Source organism: Labrus mixtus, chromosome 22 (assembly GCF_963584025.1).
Source record: "Labrus mixtus chromosome 22, fLabMix1.1, whole genome shotgun sequence".
NCBI lineage: Eukaryota > Metazoa > Chordata > Actinopteri > Labriformes > Labridae > Labrus > Labrus mixtus.
The window spans coordinates 6,488,168-6,506,041 of NC_083633.1; the positions used below are offsets into that span (position 1 = coordinate 6,488,168).

The window sequence follows — 17,874 nt, forward strand, 5'->3', positions numbered from 1 at the left end:
GTTCAAAACTTGTATATAGCCTGCACCTGTCCAGTGTTTTCCTGTGCAACTTTGTATGAAACCATCTTCTGTTGAGAATCATCAGGAATGGACAGCCAGTCTGAGTCTTTGCAGTCATCTTCAAACGTACAGCTAGGAGGAGAAAAATTAAGTTTTTAACAAGTGTTTATTTGCATGAAGACGTCAACTGCAGATGTTGTTTCTCTGACCTTTTTTCAGATCCGCACCAAACACAATACGGATCCTGTGCAGACCAACACTCCTGCAATGTTTTGTAAGTGCTGCACTTTGACACTGGAACACGATTTATCTATTAAAAAGAAAACACAACACAATACAAAGCAACTTAGCAACACTTTATAATATAGCATGCATATGTCAAAAAAAGGTACCACAAATAAATCCAAAAGAGAAATAAACCTACCTGGTTTTGAAATGGCACGTACACATGTTTAAGATCCACCTGATCGAGATGTAATGTCTGAAACACTTTGCGGTCGTCACTGGTTTTGTAGAGCACTCTGGAACATGTGGTCTGGTACTTCTTGTCCACAGCAAGCTGAAAATAAACGCGTAGCTTTGAGCTGCTCTGCTGACAGATATACTTGGAAAGTTATTTGCAGCCACAGTTAGCGGCGGCTGTGATAATTTTTTTTCACTTCTGACACCATGAAGTGTTCAAGTTAACCCTGCATTTAGTGTAGAAAAAGTGTAAGAAAAAGAAAATGGCTCCAAGTCCAGCGACATCAACGCAATATTTATTACAGCAGAACATTATTTTTTGTTTGGCATCGAGGCTCAGAAAATCTGTGGGAGCTGCTCAGGGTTGGGGTACCCAGAACCTTATTGGTGAAAAATTGAAAATGTTAACCTGAGGTAGTGTGTGAGGGGTCAAACTAGGATTTTTTTAGGATTCTGAATCCATTGCAAGCATGTTTTTGCACAAAATCCACTCCTTGGTGGTACATTGGTTAGTGTGCGAGCCCCATGTATGGAGGCTGTAGTCTTCCAAGCGGGCGGTCCAGGTTCAATTCCCGCCTGTGGCTCCCCTCCCGCATGTCATTCCTCACTTTTTCTCTCTCTGATTTCCAACTCTATCCACTGTCCTATCTCTCCATTAAATGCACAAAAAGCCCAAAAATAAAAATCTTTAAAATCCAGTCCTTGGTGGGAAAACAGCCACGCTCACTGATATCAATGTCTCGAATACTAGTTAGAAAACAATACTGCACCACAATGTCAAATTAGAGCTTCGATTGGGCCCGAAATATCCAGGCTGACCGGACCCAAGCCAGACCTGGCCATCCAATTTGCTGTATCTATGGGCCTGACCCAGAAGAAAACCCAACTTTAAGCAGCTCTTAAGGATTTTCTGAACACATTGGTGAAGAGTTTTCTTGGTATTGAATTCATTCCTATATTTATTTTACTGTAATGCTCTCCTTTATGGTCTACCAAAGAATATTCATTCAGCTCCAATTAATTCCTGTGATTTTAAAAAGGATTGTATTAGTTTATTAAGCACTGCATGGCCTTGCACTGGACTACGTCTCAGAGATGTTTTTAGTTTATGAACTAAAGATCCTCCAGCTCTTCTCTTTAAATTATTCCACAGAGAAAAACAAAGATTTTAGGTGACACTGCTTTCAGCCACTACGCTACAAGGCGCTGGGACGGTCTGCAGAGGATCTGGAACTATCAATACTTTTAAAAGTAATGTTAAAAAAACATACCTACTCAGTCTGGCTTTTATGTAGGCTAATGGTTTTATTTCTTAGTCGTATCACTATTTGTATTTGTTTCTTTAATCTTTTATTTTCTTAACTATTTTTATTTTTCACTCTTTACCTTTTTACATATTTTTTTATTATTCTTCTTGGTGAGCATTAGTCTCTACTTCTAAATCCATTTTAATTTTTACCATGTTTTGTCACTATTTAGTGTTTTTTCCCTCATTCATCAGCTGCTGTAAAGCCCTTTGAATTGCGTTTGATTTGTATGAAAGGTGCTATAGAAACAAAGCTTGATTGATTGAAGCATCATTATTGAACTGAACTAGATTCCCCTCTCTGCCCTCTTTGCTGTCGTTTAACTTCTCCCAGTCTGCAGTAATGTTGGCTTCCAGACTCTTCTTCTTTCAAAGTAATTTCCTGAGATAGTGAATGTTCACTTTTTACGCTCACCTTAATGAGCTGCCCATCTCCCGTCCCGATGAAGAAAACCATCCAGTTGTTCTGTCTCACCGCCAGCACAGAAGTCATGTAGTTCTGCTTGAAGATCACCTTCTTCGGCTTCAGTGTCTTTGGCTTTAAAAGAGTCAACAAATACCTCATCAGATATCACAACAGTGTTTATAATAACGGCCAATTACGACTCATTAATGTCAGCTTCCGTTCATCGGGTTGTTTTTATTTTATACTATATTATTATTATATATATTGATAAATATATATATATATATATATATATATATATATATATATATATTGATATATATATATTTTTCAAAGACATATAACATTACTCAGACTCATCTAAAATGAATTAATATCTAAATGGGTGATATGAATCTGCAAAAACAGTCAGGACAATTTCCTGACACGTTCAATTTTTTTTTTCCATTTTGAAATAAGTCAGCAATGCCTTGTTCCTTTCGAAAAAGAACTGACAACCAGACAAGATTGCACTTTGAATTAACTGTCAATACTTTTTACTTGATTATGAAAATGTTTTTAGATGCAGAAACTTCCCCTAAGATTATTAGTAGTAAATATGATGCAACAAAGTGAGCTTCTTTTCCTCCGTGCATTTGTTTCTCTAGCTTTTTAGAGCTTGCTCATTTATTTCAATAAGGATTCCAATTAATGATTATGCGGGTTCTTTTTGATTCTGGACGTGAGATTGCTTGCACTTGAAATGGAAGATTGTTTCAGTGTGGTGTGATAAACCTGGAAATACTAGCTCTGTGTTGAGACAACTTTTTATGCTCTATTGAAACTTTTTGTACATTATGACGAACCTCCTCCTCTTTCTTATCACGACAGTCAGAGCAGAAGTCCGGGTCCATATCTTGCTCTCTGGTGAGGTCAGGGCTGATGTCGAACAGCACCAGCTCGGTGTTGGTTTGTCCTCCGTCCACACTGAACACGCCGCACCAGAGCACCGGCGGACCGCCCGGGATCACCGAGGAGGCGATCAGTCTGAGTCCTTTCTCTCCATCAGAGACTCTGAGAGTTGCGCCCCGGAGCGACTTCAGAGTCTGATGTTTACCTCCTTTGCCTTCAAGCCAAAGGAGACGGACTTTGTTGTTTCTGTCTTTTGAGGGCAGATTGGAGAAAAGATAGATGATGGAATTCATCTGAAATCCATCCACAAACTCCACATCGTCTTCCCGTGTGATCGCAGGATCTATGTCTTCGCTATTAGTAGAAAATATTAGTCCTGGTTGATTGTTATTCGTGTTCCAAAGGTTCACTGCATCTGACAAAGATGGGCAGCCTGTCTTTGTCGGCTCTTTCTTGTATTGCTGCACGGCGGTGAGAATGTAAGTCTCTGCCCGGGTCCGAGTCTCCACACTCACCAGGAGGCTCACGGACGCACTGCTGCGCCACAAAGAACCTACCTCGATTTCTTCCCAGTACAGCACATTGGCAATGTTCTTGAAGTCCAACAGTTCACAATAACCGCACCCCTTATCAATAACACCGCAAACTATCACATTTTCGTCTGCAACATGCGGCAATAACATGTTGACACTGAACGTAACGTTCCCCTTATCAGAAGATCGGTTTAACTTCAGCTCAGATGTGCCAGGAATGTGTGTCAAGAATCCTCTCTGGCTCAGACTCCGGACCAGAGTCAGGTCGTGGTTTAGTTGGTACAGCATCTCCTCAGTAGCGATGTAAACCGTGCCATTGGCCACGGCGAAGTGACGGAGGTCTCCCTTTAAGTTAAATCTTCCATCCTCCTCCAGGCACTGAGCCGCTTCTCCCCAAAGAATTAACAGAGCAGGCAGGATGATCATCATCGTGCAGAGATGGCAGCTTGTCGCTCATACACTGACGGTCCTCATGACACTCTGCACTGCTATAGAAAGTCAGTGGAGTCGTGCGTAAAAGCGCAGTGCGCCTAGTTAAAAGGAGAAGTGCAAAAAGTAGGAGGGCGCGCGCCAAGCGGAACCAAAAAGTGACAGCGTAATATTCAGAGATATGATGATTGACATAATTTTACTTTGTTGTATTTGTCCCACTCTTATCTCGTTTTTAATGAAAGTCATGAATGTATTTATTAAGTGCGCTCCTGGAATGATTCCAAGATTTCACTTGACTAATCCGGTGATATCCCAGAAGAAAATAAAGTCCGGGGAATCAGGTTGAGGACATAATCACCCCCATTCAGCATCAACGCATCTACAGCTGGTCTGCCTTAGTCCTGGACAATGTAAAGGTTGACATCTAGTGTCCCCTCTTAGAAGTGCATCTAAGGTTTGGAGAGGAAGCGGTGCACTGTGCCATGTACCAACCACCCTTAAAACACATTTATAAAGTCTTTTGTTTGTCCCCCATCTCAAACATGTCAAATGCAGAGTCCTAAGAGAGACAGACAGCTTCAACACAGCTTTAAACCATGCCTAGGAGTTACATGCGTTACAGTTTATAACTGAACAGAAGTGTGCAGAAAATAACTTTTTAATATCAATAAACTATTTGATTTACAACGTAAACATAACTTACTCTTGGACATTTGTCAGATAGATATCATTAGATCCTGTGCGACGCCGTTTTACGTCTTTTGCTAGCTGAACTGTGTTACACCTCCTGCAAAGTCCAAAGTTTTTTTTGGTCTTCCATCATGAGCGATTTACTGTGGGGAAAAGGCTTGTTGTGTGAAAGAAGTGTCCTTAAAGATTGTACACAGGATGTATCCTGCGAAAGAAGTGCCAGACAGATTTAAACTCGACATAGATTACTCTTGTGTTATTTGCAATTCAGTGAAGGAAACTATATTCCATTTGTTTTTTTTTCAGTGTAAACATCCAAGCTCATTTTTGGACAAGACTATGTAAATATAAAAACTGGAACAGATTAAGTTGACGTTGTGTTATATTTTGATTCAAATGGATTTTCTGTTAATGTAATTTATATAATTCAAATCCTTATAATCCTTGGAAAATTTCACATCCACAAATCAAAATGGACTACCTCGAAACCCTGCTTTCATCGTTTTCTTGTCGAACTGAAATAATACTGCACCTCAATTGAATATGTTCAAAACAGATATGTCGTATGTTGAAAGGAATTTTGTTTGAATAAAAACTCATGCATTAGGGACATCGGTCTCCCTGCTGGCTTGTTCAGAGTTTCTTATATTTCTATTTCTATACATTGTATATGGAATGATTAAAACTATGACTGTTTGTCAAACCTCTTTGGTGCTCATTTTTTTTTAAAGTCCGTTGCTTGCGTTATCGCCTACTGCCGCTAGAGGGCGACATCTCTCTTCAGTTTGGACATATGGAGGCATGCAGCAGCAGCAGCAGCAGCCTGGTCAGGGGCAGCAGAGTGTCGACAAATCCAGCAGCTCCGCTCCGTATATTTCCACTGACCCTCCGTCTGAGGGATTCATTCATCCAAGTCAGAGCTGCAGCGTCCGTTCAGACGGGATCACAGTCTGTCAACAGGTGCGCTGTGTCCACATCTGGGAAGGTCAGACGGATCTTTTTTTTTGTTGTTGTTCAGCGGAACCTGGCAACTTTTGGTGCGTTTTAATTTCTCTTCCTGATCCGCGTTGCACTGCACTGCAGCGTGCATTCAGCTTGGTGAGTCTTGAGTGCCAGTGTTTTCATCTCAGGTGTAGACTACGTTATTTTTGGGGTAGAGCACTGCAACACTAGTGAGGTTAATATTCTAAATATATAATGTAACAACAACGGGAGGTAATGCATGAACTGTCTGTTCACTCTGAGATTGAGCTGTTGAAAAAAAATGCCCATCATCTTTGTGCAGCATGACATTTTTTAAATCCTGCTCTTGTGTTAAATCATTTTCACATTTTATGTTTCCAGTAGGATGGACAGTAATGAAGTGATGTAGTATAAAAGCCGGACTTCTTCTTTGACTTAAAACTAAAGAAAAAGGAAAGATAAAATAAAGTGCAGGTTTAAGTGTGGTTAACAGTTTTCCCAGCATGCCGTATTATCTTACTTTGCTGCATCTTCTGCCTCATCCTTCCCCTGTTGGGTCCGTGGACGTAATTGGCATTCATGAGCCGCTCCGAGTGTTGCGCAATAGCACCACATCTCAATGGGATTGGGATTTAGGGTCAGTCAGCATGTCCTCCTCCACCGGTGCTTGCCAAACCAGGGTCCAGGGAAACCCAGGGGTCCCGAAGAAGCTTGTGTGGGGTTGATGCCAGCAAAATGAAGATGGGTTTTGAGGATGGAAAAGGAAACCGCAGTGTTTTACTACTGTTGCTTACAAAAAGGTCTCTATTCTAAATATTTGTCCCACCTCAGAAGAGTCGTTTGTTCCCCCACAGAAAGAGAAAATCTTCTCAGACAGGAGTGTTTATAAGAAGTTTTGATTAAACAATGGTCCAAAGTCCATCAGTATGAGGGCTGTCTGTCAGAGACCCGTCTGCAGAATGTTTTTAACTAAAGAGCACAGGGAATAACCATAGTATAGACTTATTATATGACTCTATTGCTAACTTTATTGTAAGGCCTATAGGTCGAGAGTAAAGTAACTAAAAATACCTTTCAGATTTGTATCATTCTTACTGGTTTCACTGGTTTCCCTCAGAGGCAGTGCACCAGTCCACTGTATGTATTTTGATGACAGGCCTGTGGGTTTGCAGTCTTTCTATAGCCTGTGGTGCAGCAGGTCTCCTCCCTTGGTTTGGAGCTCCGAGGTCTGTAATCTCCCTGAACCGCAGCACCACCACCACCCAGATTCATTTCTCAGGTTAAAAATGACACAAAAACCAGCTGGGCACACGCACTGGGAAAAAATATACACGTGCCTAGTGCGACAGTTTGGAAGGAGTCCCTTTAGAGTAGAGGTCAGCGAGTGAGAATAGCTGTGCAGAGGGCACAGGGTTCATCACATGGACACTGGACCTTAATACTCATCTATTTTGCAAATATTTCACATATTTTAAGTTACATAAGAAGTTGAATTATTCCGTTATATGAAGCTGTAAATCAAACATTTTTTAAAGTAGTACCAGTACATTTAGTTTCCCTCATTTGACTGGTTGAAACTTGATTTCTTTTGAGCTTTTTCTGTGGCCTCAGTTTAGAATTTTTGTCCTCTGTACAAGTTTGTTGTGTGCTTCCTTTAAATCAAGTACCTGCTTTTGATTTTAGTTTATCGTAGCTATATGTTTTTTTGTATGACTTCTCTTAAAAGTGACATTTATCAATATCTTAATGTGTTCTCATTCTCAATTCTTCACACTCTTAATGCCTTACCAAACATTTTGCGTCTTACTGTGATGCCATAGGTTCCCTCCTTAAGCATCTGAGTATGAGATGTCAGCCTTTCAACTAACTGACATGTATAAACATCAGCTGCGATATTAGCTGAATGTTCAAAAATATTCTGTTAAAGCTCCTGTGAGGAGTTTTAAACGGGTCATGAAAAACACTGAAACTGATAGTGATGCTTCTAAACGCCAAACAAAAGCAGAAATGACCATCAGGAAAAACACCGATCATTTCTATATAGTAGTTTTAAATGGTTGTAAACGCCGCCGCAGGGTAGGTGTCAGTCTTAGTGAGTTACAGCACACTGCTGCTACAGCCATTCTTTGCATTTTCCACGGCAAATATTCTCCGCTTGTGATCTAAATGATAATTTAAGGGAAGCAGGATGAGATTTTTTAATCAGAAAACACCACGCGATGAGCAGAGAAAATACTATGTTATGCTTCGTCCACAGGGGGCGCCAATCAACACAACCCAAACGTTCCTCACAGGAGCTTTAAGTGGAAAGGTAGATGAGATTGTTTGGATAGCAGTCGAAGATTGAAGGTTGGGCCAAACAATGCCAGGGTTAAAGTCCTTTATGAAAAGATTACTATTGCCTTTATTTGATAGGATGGATTCAGAGAGACTGAAAATATTGCGGGTGAGAGCGAGGGATGACCAAACTTGCAACCAGTGCGACGAGGACTGCAGCCTCTGCACATGGGGCGTCCTATTTACCAAAAGAGCCAAACCAACACCCCACCCTTCTAAAACCTTAACTCAAAAGCTGAATATTTTTCCAACACTCAACCATGTAGTATGTTTTTGCCGACACCTAACCATGAAGTTTTTATCCCTAAACTTAACAAAAGTAACATTTTAAGATAACACGATAGAGACTTCGAAAACAGATGCTACATGTGATACTCCATTGCTACGTCTGTGATAAATCGTGGTTTTTGATGACCTGGGATTTTGATGAGCACTGCAGACATATCACAAACCCCTGTACCTGCCTGTCCGGCATACATACTGTAGGTACAGATAACGCTAGAACCGAGCTTATTTGCGAACATATCCAGCAGCAAGAGATTTTTCTCAGCAGTTTTTGAAAGCTTCGTTGCAGATCTCTCATCGGCTGAGAAGATCAATATCAGCTTGATTGTGGTTTTGAAAGCAGTTCCCCGTTGCATCAAGACACAACACATGTGGGTGTTTTCACTTTTGATAACGCTATGATAACAGAGTTTCCAGCCTTAGCGAGATAGTGGTGATATAATCACCTCGTCAGACCATGCAAAGATGGCAAACAGGTATGCCACTGTTCATCAAAATACTGGTCTGTGCCTTTAACAGTTAAACTGCTGTTGAAGCAACATATTCAGGGACTTAATATAACATTGTTGTGACTATTTAGAAGTGATGCTTTGTACTGTGTACTTTGAATAAAGAATATGACACAATACAGTAATTTATTGCCCTCTAGTGTGGGAGTCTTTGAGTGCTGTAGTTGGCAGTTTTTCAACTTGCTCTCAACCCTCACATGGAAAGTTCCAGATGTATTGAGCTATTTTTTTTTGTGAATCCCTTTCATGTCTGAGGTGTGCGACTGTGAGACAGAGAGTCATGGCGGTGGGTGGAGTGGGTGGAGGCCACTGTGAAGAGTAATGACCACGTCAGTGCTAGGGAGACACTGCTGTGCTCCTTTCTTGCTGGTGTTTCCTTTCCCTTCTGCTGCGTGGGAGAGCAACACTGCAGTGGCGCGTGTCTGCTGACAGTGATATGTGTGTGAAATATAGACTCTGTTGTAATAAAAAAAAAGAGGCGAACAAGCTGTTACTATTCCATTAATATTCTGTTTTAAATTCTACTCAACGTCTTAACTTTTCTTCTTTAGGGGTTTTCAACCTTGAACCATGTTTCTGGTACATTGCTAAAAGGTTTCCCTTGTGACTGCAAATGTTACAAAACACATGGTTCATCACGGACCGACTGATTTAAGAACTTAACATAAAATTGACTCATGCAGATCAGGATGTTTGTGCTCTGGAGACACGTGTTTAGCTTCTTAAAGTGACGGAATAAAAGCTCAGGATGTAAACATTAGGTCGTTTTGAATGTCAGTAGAATCAGAGTTTTATTGAGGTCCATGATTTTTTTTAAATGTCATTGGACATGTCTTGGCATTTAGCAGTCTGTCTGGTTCATTTCTAATCACTGTGGAGAAGCCAGTGGTCAGTAGGGTTCTTTATAGGGTCTTGTAGGCAGCTAATTGGCTGAACCTTTTCAAGGAGGATGAGGAATATTCCAAAGCAGTTTGTAATGGTTTGACATTAAGAGAAAGCTGCGTCTTTTGTAAGATTAAGATGACAACATAGATACAACTCTAATGTTTGTATGCTAGATATGAAACTAACATCCGTAGCAGTTGCACAAAACAGCCAGCGTTTTCCTGCTAATAAGTGTGAAAATATGGCTGCAGCCGAGACATAAGACCCGCCTGCCGGCGGCGGTGAGGACGAGGAGCCGGGGCCGGCTCGAGCTGGGGCGGACTGGTAGTCTCGGTGCTCTCACTGTTTGTCTATGAACACAGACATAGAGTCTGTTTTCTGGAAGGAATTTCCAATATGCCAATTCCTTCTGGAAGAAATCTCGGAATCAGTTGAGGAAACGGCCTTATGTGTTTCTGCCTTTTCTCGGCCAAGAACCAAGACCAACTTGAAAATTTATTTCACATTTCTACTACATATATGACGCAATGTCAAGACAGATTCATGTTTCAACGGGTGAAGTATCCCTTTTAAGAACACCCACAAAATGACTTGTTTTGTCGTTAGTAAGTCAGAGACGGGCATAAATGCAAGACTTGTGTGATGAAAACACTTCGTTTTATCTTATGAGAAACTTAAAGGTGCACTACAGAGTTTTGGTAGAGAAATGTGAAAGTTGGAGAAGTGTACAGATTCTGTGGTATATGTTCATAACTTTAAACACAAACTGTCTTCAGAGGAAAATTTGGTCTCTTGAACTGTTTGAAGATAAACTGCTATACGAGTAGTTATGGTGGGGGGCCCGCAACAGTGAAACCGTAACTCTCCTGGTAGCTTTTTAGCTCCAAACTGCATTCAGGGACCCATTTTTTCCTTTGAATAAGATTTGCATATTTAGTTCAGAAAATATAGCATAGCATTCTTTACTTCTCCAACTTTCAAATTTCACTCCCAAATCTACAGAGTGCACCTTTAAGAGGCTCTAGCTAACAAAGGTTAAGTTGTGGCCTTCCCTGCATGGTGCACAATGATTCACCTTAGAAGGAAAAAACCATATCAAGTCTCTTAAGTGCTCGAAACGCCTCCAAACTAAACTGACAAGATGGAACAAAATGTTGCTGTTGTCGCTGTTATAACCATTACCACGTCACTGCAATATCATGCACTGTTTTGACAGTGCTGTCTGGTTTTGCGGAATTGAGTACACATTAATAATATTTAAAGACGCCGACTGTTTCCTTGCTGAGAGAGACACAGTGATGGATGGTCGACCTCCACATGAGCCACACCAAGCGGCACACAGCAACACCATATATGGGCATGTGTGTGTTGGTCAGAAGGAATAAGGTTAGCTTAAACTCTGAATGTGTGTTGGTGCTGCAGTGGATGAGAAGGGAAGGAGCTGGAAGTTTGCCACTTCATAACTTCAACCAGTCTGAAGCTGGCTAACATGTTTTTGGCACTGCAACACAGACACACACATTTTTTGCTTTTATTTATACAGACAGGGTGTACTGAAGGTCTGTTTTTGGTTTTCTCACATTTTTCTTGGTATATTTCATTTCAATCCTCAGCAGAAGAATGAGTGGAGACATTTTGTAGACTGGTTTGAGTAATGACCACCGATGATAGATCATCTCTGAAACATGGCTGATACATCTCACAAAACATCAAATACCAGGAATGTTTGGATGCCAGTTGTGTCACCCTTCTATGATTGAATCAACGTTTCCTTATTGTGAAGATAACACGGCTGGAGGGCAGTTTGAAATCAGGACTCTGAAGTCTCAGCAGGAAGTGAAGTGGGAAAATGTATCCCTGTAAACTTCAACGCACAGTATGTAAAATACAGGGGGCTCTCAATCAAAACAATAACAAAAGATGACGTCGAGGCTAGTGGGGAATCATGGGAGTGATTCTCTGCAACGTCCCATTACAACTATAAAATTAAGGATTTTTCTGTCTTTGATAACTGATGGAAATATTTGAGGTAATGTAAGTTCACCAAAAACAATTATATATAACATTGGTTTTGTCCATTTTTTAAAAATGTAGATATTTGAAAGTAAACGTTAAACGTAAGCATTAGTGTGTTTTCAAAATTGCTTCTATTAAATCCAAAGCTGCTATTGGCAACCAATGAGAGAGGCCATATAGGATAGAATTATCACCCTAACCAGCTTTTTATTTGTGTGGTTAGTTTGCACAAACTGTGTTATGGTACAACATTTGTCATTGATGGGAATATTGTGAACTTAAAAAATAATCTCTGGTTTGCATTTGAGGAGGAACACTAAGAGCCTGCAGCAAAACAGAAAGAAACCAAAAATAAGAAATTGAATTGAGCCCAAGTGTTCCAACAATAGAAGACTTTTTCACTGCTCGCATGCAAACCTGAGGTCGCATGCAAGCTCTGACCTGGGGTGCCAATACGGGCTGTAATGGTGAACATATCTAGCTAGAAGGATAACCGTTTGTGAACTTATCTGAACACAATGTGCTGAGGAAATTGGTGACGTTCATGTTTTTGTTGATACCCGTCTTGAGAACATGGGAGACATTATGTTAGAATGAGGACAACGACAGTAGGGAGACATGAGAAGATATGAAATCCTGGGCCAAAACGTCAAAGCAGAGGGGTGCAACGGGTAAAGTGGATCAAACTTCAGACTGCTATGAGCTATAGTCAAAAGGGTATAAGAAACCGTTTAAGAGGGAGCTTCCCTCTGAGCTTCATTTTGTTCTTTGAGCTTCTATGTCTGCTCCTTGTTCTTTTTCATCACTGTGTTTTTGAAAATTAACAGACAGAGTGAGAAAGAAAACAACATACTAGTGTTTTCTGAGTTGAGTGTCTGAGACTCTTTGACGCGAGGAGTTCAGTGGATCCAGCTGCAGACTGGCTACAGTAAGATAAGGTCGAGGTGGAGCCAGTAAACCGATCTGATACCATAATGTCTATGATGACAGAATGAAGGAATCACTGTTTTTCAACGAGGATGTAATTTTTTTTAGTCAGACTGGTAATGAAGATTTGAGACAAGACCAAGACATTTATGGATCAAGAACAAGTGAGGACCAAAACAAAGGCAGGGCAAGACCAAGACATACCAGAGACCAGAGTGCTCTGAGACATTTAGGGATCGAGACCAAGTGAGGACCAAGACCATAAATATCACTGAAAAATCTCACTCACTTCGACTGTAACACCGGGAAGGTTCCTGCAGTAACCGGGGGATAAAAATCAAACTACAAATGAATTGACATTTTTTGTTCTTTTAGAAAGAGGCGTTTTCTTGGAAGCACAGTATGACTTGGAAAAACATCCTATCAGTTTAGGTCTTGACCAGTCTTGGTTTCAAATCTGGATTCCACCCAGTCTGAGACCGAGACAAGACTGAGTAAAAATGCTTGACCAAGACCTTAAAAAAAAAGTCTCGAGACTAAGACCGATTTTGAGTACTACAACACTATGAAGACAACTATTGACAAATAAAGGTTTTAAATCAAGAGATACTTTTTCTTTATTTCTTAGCCAATACAGGCAGAAAAATGAAAATTGATTTTAAGTAAATTTAGAATATTAATCCCTTGACTTGTGGTTTCTAGTGTTTCAGCTACAAGTGTGATGTTCACATGGTCTTTTTATTTTAATTAAATGTACGATTTAGAGGATTTAAATGTGGGCTTTTTGTGCCTTTATTTAAGAGACAGGACTGTGGATAGAGGCAGAAATCAGGGAGAGAGAGAGTGGGGATTGACATGCTGGAAAGGAGCTACAGGTTGGGTTTGAACCCGAGCCGCCAGTTTGGAAGACTTCAGCCTCCATACATGGGTCATGCAAACTAACCCCTTGTCCACCTGCACTTTGAGGTTCACGTATTCCAGTGCAGTTCAGCCTCTGAGGGAAACATGAGATTTCCAATCATCAATCACTTCTCCTTCTCAGGCTGCTGCAAGCCGTGCATAAATGTAATGAAATCCCAAGGTTCAGCCTCGTGTGCTTATCATCGTATTAACTCAGTCAGCATTGCCGCTAATTGGAAATGAACCATTGGAGGGCCAGAATGTCTCGGGCTTCCTCTGGAGCCTCTTAGATTTCAATGAGACTCTACTGTAGGTATTTCTGGTGAATAGTTGGAGGGCAAAGAACAGTTGGTTTAGGCAAGAAGATTAGAATCAATTATCCAGTGAGACAACTTCACAGAGGGTTGTTTTCTCATGAAACAAACCTGACTTTGGTTGTTTTATCTGGTTGCAGTTGTGTTTTCCTTTCAAACGACTCGAGCTCTTTAGATGCTGACAATCCCTCCGTCATCTACTCTCTCTCTTTCACATCTCTCACATGCCTGACACCACTCGCCTCTGTATTTCAAGTGGCTGAGACAGGTGTAAAGCGGAGGTCTTCTTGTTTTGGGACCTGAGTGTCTACACTTATAAGACTGGTAGGTTAGAGATATGTGAGGCTCCTAACCATCTGATTAAATCTCATAAGCCAGAAGACCACAGCAGCAAGGACACAGTCTCTTTTTATAAAAAATCTTCCAATTTGATGGATTTTATTTGCTTTTCAAAATGCACAAGACTTTCACAGTGTGGATGTTTCCATTAAAGTAAAAGTGTACTAAAACAACCTAAAGCCCTGTTTGCTTTGTCGTGATATATTGTACTGGACTTTGAGGCTATTTTAGTCCAATCATTCATATCCTGAAAAGTTTTACTAAGAATCACGTTTAACTCATAAATGGTGATAAAAGAAACACATCCTTCAAGAAATGCGACCAGCGTGAAGCAAATTACAGAATTCAAAAATCGAAAAGAAGTTTAATAAACTTGCCTTAACGATTAAGTTGTTAGCACTGCCATCAAAGCTAGGAGTCGCATATGAACTGGTCCTGCCTGTTTCCTCAGACGCTGCTTCCTTCTACTTGGACGAGAGGATGAATGGCTGACCTCGGAGCTCACTGATTGGTTCCCTGATCCTCCCTGATCACAACTGCTGTCATGGCGAAAAGCCCGGAGGTGAAGCTGGCCGTCTTCGGCAGAGCTGGAGTGGGAAAGTCAGGTAAACTGCTTTGTGTGTGTGTGTGTGTGTGTGTGTGTGTGTGTGTGTGTGTGTGTGTGTTTGCATTTCTCACATGCATGGTGTTGCATGAGCTTCTCTCTATAGTCTAAAGTTTCCAAAAGATTTTACCAAAACGTTACCAAAAGAACTGGAAAAAAGGCTGATGTGACAGATTTGTCGTTTGGTGCATGGAATGATCTTACATTCATTTAAATGAACATTTACAAAGTCTAAAATTTGGCTTTCATATATCGGCAGGTTTCGTGGACTTTACTTTATTCACATTTTTCTGCCTCATTTGTTATTACTGCGCTCCATCAACCTGTCAGTGCTTTAATACTCCCCATCATTTCTCCCCTTAATCAGTTTGTTTTCATAGCCGACATTACAGTAGGAGGTTGTTTTTGGTCTGGCTTAAATATCTTACAATCTACACTCCCACTGATACGTCAGTTGTAGACATCATTTTGGTTTCGGCCGTCCTCTACAAACAGCACTTCGCTCTGCCTCAGTTGGCTGTCTGTCTGTTTTCTCCAGTAGCTAACACAATAACACAGACCATATGTTTCCTGCGGACTACAAATCAACAAAGATTGCTTCTCCGTCGCAAAAGCCTGTTTGGAAACATGCTTTGGGATCTCTTCCATGTCGAAAGAGGCCATTAAAATGCCTGAGGAGGTCAGCTTAAGTACTTTACTGAAAAGTATAATGACCGAGGAGTTCGTAACCTTCAGCTGAAGAGTGCGGTTGTAAAACATGGTGTTGAGGCCGGCGATGGCTGACATGCATGTCTGAGCCCTTGTTCAGGAATTCAAGCTTCAATCTATGACTTAACTCCTTGAAATAAGAGGCGTACAGTACAGTTAGCCCTCCCTGTCTCCTTCTGATGTAATGAAGTTCACTCCACCAAAACCTTTCAGTCATCCTTGTGGCTTGTCATGCCCTGACCTAACAATCTGCCAAACCCAATTCCTGCTAAGACATTTGCCATTGCTTTTTGCATGAACTGTGTCGAAGCGTTTTCTTTCTATTAATAAAACAGCACTAACATGGCTGATGATTTCTAGTTAAATATTGAATCACATAAGTTGATAGTGCACCACAAAGCATCCAGGGCATGCGCTGAAAAAAGCCCCATCTTTCAGCCGTCATACAGTATGAGGTCAATTTGGTCAGATAGCATTTCCTACAAGAACTGAAAGTGACAAATACATGCAGGTACTTACAGCCTGTTATCAACCAAAGGGGTTCATGTTGAAAGACCTTTCATGTTCACACGGGTTTCCAATTCCAGTTTCCAGTATTCAAAATGCTGGAGATGTACATTGGCTCTGGCACAGGAAAAAAAATGATTGCAGACATCTGTTGGTTCAAATCAAGCAATGATTGAGTATTTCTAACCCCAATTTTTAACCCCACTTTTATCTAGTTCCAGTGATGGACATGTTACCTGCTTGCTGGTAATTCACTTTAAACACCAACTGTTCATGTGAACATTTGATTTCTACATACTTGATTCATCCAGCTCTGATCCAGCTGCATGACTCCTGTAGCTGTTTTTTTTCCCCAGCACAATAAAAGGCTGGCACAAAGACAGAACAGACAAACAACAGGACAGCAGTCATTGTTGTCATATCTGAACTCCATGTGGCCCTGGTGAACCCTTCAACAATGAACACCTCACATCCAAACATAGGCCGTTAGTGGATGGAAGACTACAGATGCTAATTAATTGGTCCTCTTCTACTGTAAGTGTGTGAACATTATGATTCAGGGAGTAAAATACACTCAACTAAATCCACAATATAACAGATATATACCATAATGTAAAAACTCTCTAATTCTTCTTGAATAGAAAATATTTACTTAAAAAGAAAGTACAAAAGTTAAAACTGTTAATGTAATTAAGGAATTAAAAGAGATAGTACCACATGGAGTAATTTCTCTAATCATAAATGCTTTATCACATAACTATAGGTCTGTTATAAATGATAGCATAGCGCTTTATTCTTTGTCTTGTATTTATATTAAAGCAAGATTTTTCTGGGCTGCCCCTAAAGCTGATGTTCATTGAAGACTTTTTTTGGTAAAGAACTGGATTTTTATCTTAAAAGTCACATATTATGCAAAATACAATTTACCATGTTTCTCTAACACTAATATGTGTCCCTAGTCTGTCTACAAACCCCCCAGTTGTGATAGAAGTCCATCCTCTCCGTCTTTTACCTGCTCCACTTTTCAGAAAATGTGTGCTGATTTTCCCTTCATGACACCACAAAGGGCAGTAACCCCTCCCCCAGGTGGGTGACACTCCCACAGCTAGGTCTTTGTTCTGCCCTCTGAGTCTGCCTTCTCACCGTAAACAATAGGGCATGGAGCAATAATAACCCAAGGCACACAAGCCCCTCCAGAGAATAAACAATCCAAATAAATGAAAGACAACCCCTTGAATTTCCCAAATGGTTAACAGGAGGCTTAGACTTAACACTTAAGTAAACAAACATGCTTTCAACTAATGATAGGGCTAGATGGAAATTGAAAGGACAAGTAATTCAAATGAACCCTACAGGGATATGCACATGTGTCAAAGTGAGTTACAATGTTGTCTTCACCACAATGCTCCATGCTCACCGAGCTGTCAATGGATTACATCCTCTAGATTTAATCCTTTACATGTACCATTGTCTTAAGGGTGTTGTTCAGACAACGGTTATCAGAGGCAGCTCCAGCCTGGCAGGAAAGTGCTTTACACCAAAGACTAGAAATGTTTGCCAGATTTTTGTTTCTTGGCAGGTTTTTTCATTTGAGCAGCATTTCATCAAAAAAAACAAAAAACGTATACAAGCTTGTTGCTAGTCAGACTCCATTCCACATTCTCTTCACCAAAAGTACTTTTGTTTAGACTTTGGACACTAGTACTTGTGCATGTGATGCTAACAGTATATCAGTTGGACTTCAGTGTATTTGTGCTTTTGTAGAGATTATTTACCTCCAGAAGCTGATTGTAAACCCCCCTGGATGGAAAAATGTGTTCCCAATAAGACAACCTGCTGGGAGTCTTGGCATCACTGGGA

The 17,874-nt window shown here is 40.6% G+C and overlaps 2 protein-coding genes across 3 annotated transcripts in view; one reads left to right on the forward strand and one right to left on the reverse strand.

Annotated features, from left to right (window-relative positions):
- Positions 1–1,465: 1,465 nt before the first annotated feature.
- Positions 1,466–4,159, reverse strand: LOC132956790 (uncharacterized). Its single transcript, XM_061030419.1, has 3 exons — positions 3,020–4,159; positions 2,184–2,306; positions 1,466–1,486 (listed from the first exon to the last, which is right to left on the reverse strand). The coding sequence occupies exons 1-3, from the start codon at positions 4,025–4,027 to the stop codon at positions 1,466–1,468; spliced, it is 1,152 nt and encodes a 383-aa protein (XP_060886402.1). The 5' UTR covers positions 4,028–4,159.
- Positions 4,160–5,558: 1,399 nt separating this feature from the next.
- Positions 5,559–17,874, forward strand: part of rerg (RAS-like, estrogen-regulated, growth inhibitor) — a 43,304-nt gene continuing 30,988 nt past the window's right edge. The window contains exons 1-2 of one of the 2 annotated variants that reach the window (XM_061030052.1): positions 5,559–5,705; positions 14,647–14,800. In XM_061030052.1, coding sequence (XP_060886035.1) covers positions 14,740–14,800 — 61 coding nt within the window. In that variant the 5' untranslated portion in view covers positions 5,559–5,705; positions 14,647–14,739. Of the gene's footprint in view, positions 5,819–14,646; positions 14,801–17,874 lie in introns of both variants that reach the window. The other variant, XM_061030051.1, reaches the window with a different exon arrangement.

Bases quoted from the DNA above. Each gene is read 5' to 3' on its own strand.
- LOC132956790 (XM_061030419.1), bottom strand. From the start codon at position 4,027: ATGATGATCATCCTGCCTGCTCTGTTAATTCTTTGGGGAGAAGCGGCT. The intron at 2,307-3,019 runs GTTCGTCATAAT...ACTCTTTTAAAG, and splicing joins GTGATAAGAAAGAGGAGGAG to CCAAAGACACTGAAGCCGAA. The intron at 1,487-2,183 runs GTGAGCGTAAAA...TTAAAATCACAG, and splicing joins GAGATGGGCAGCTCATTAAG to GAATTAATTGGAGCTGAATG.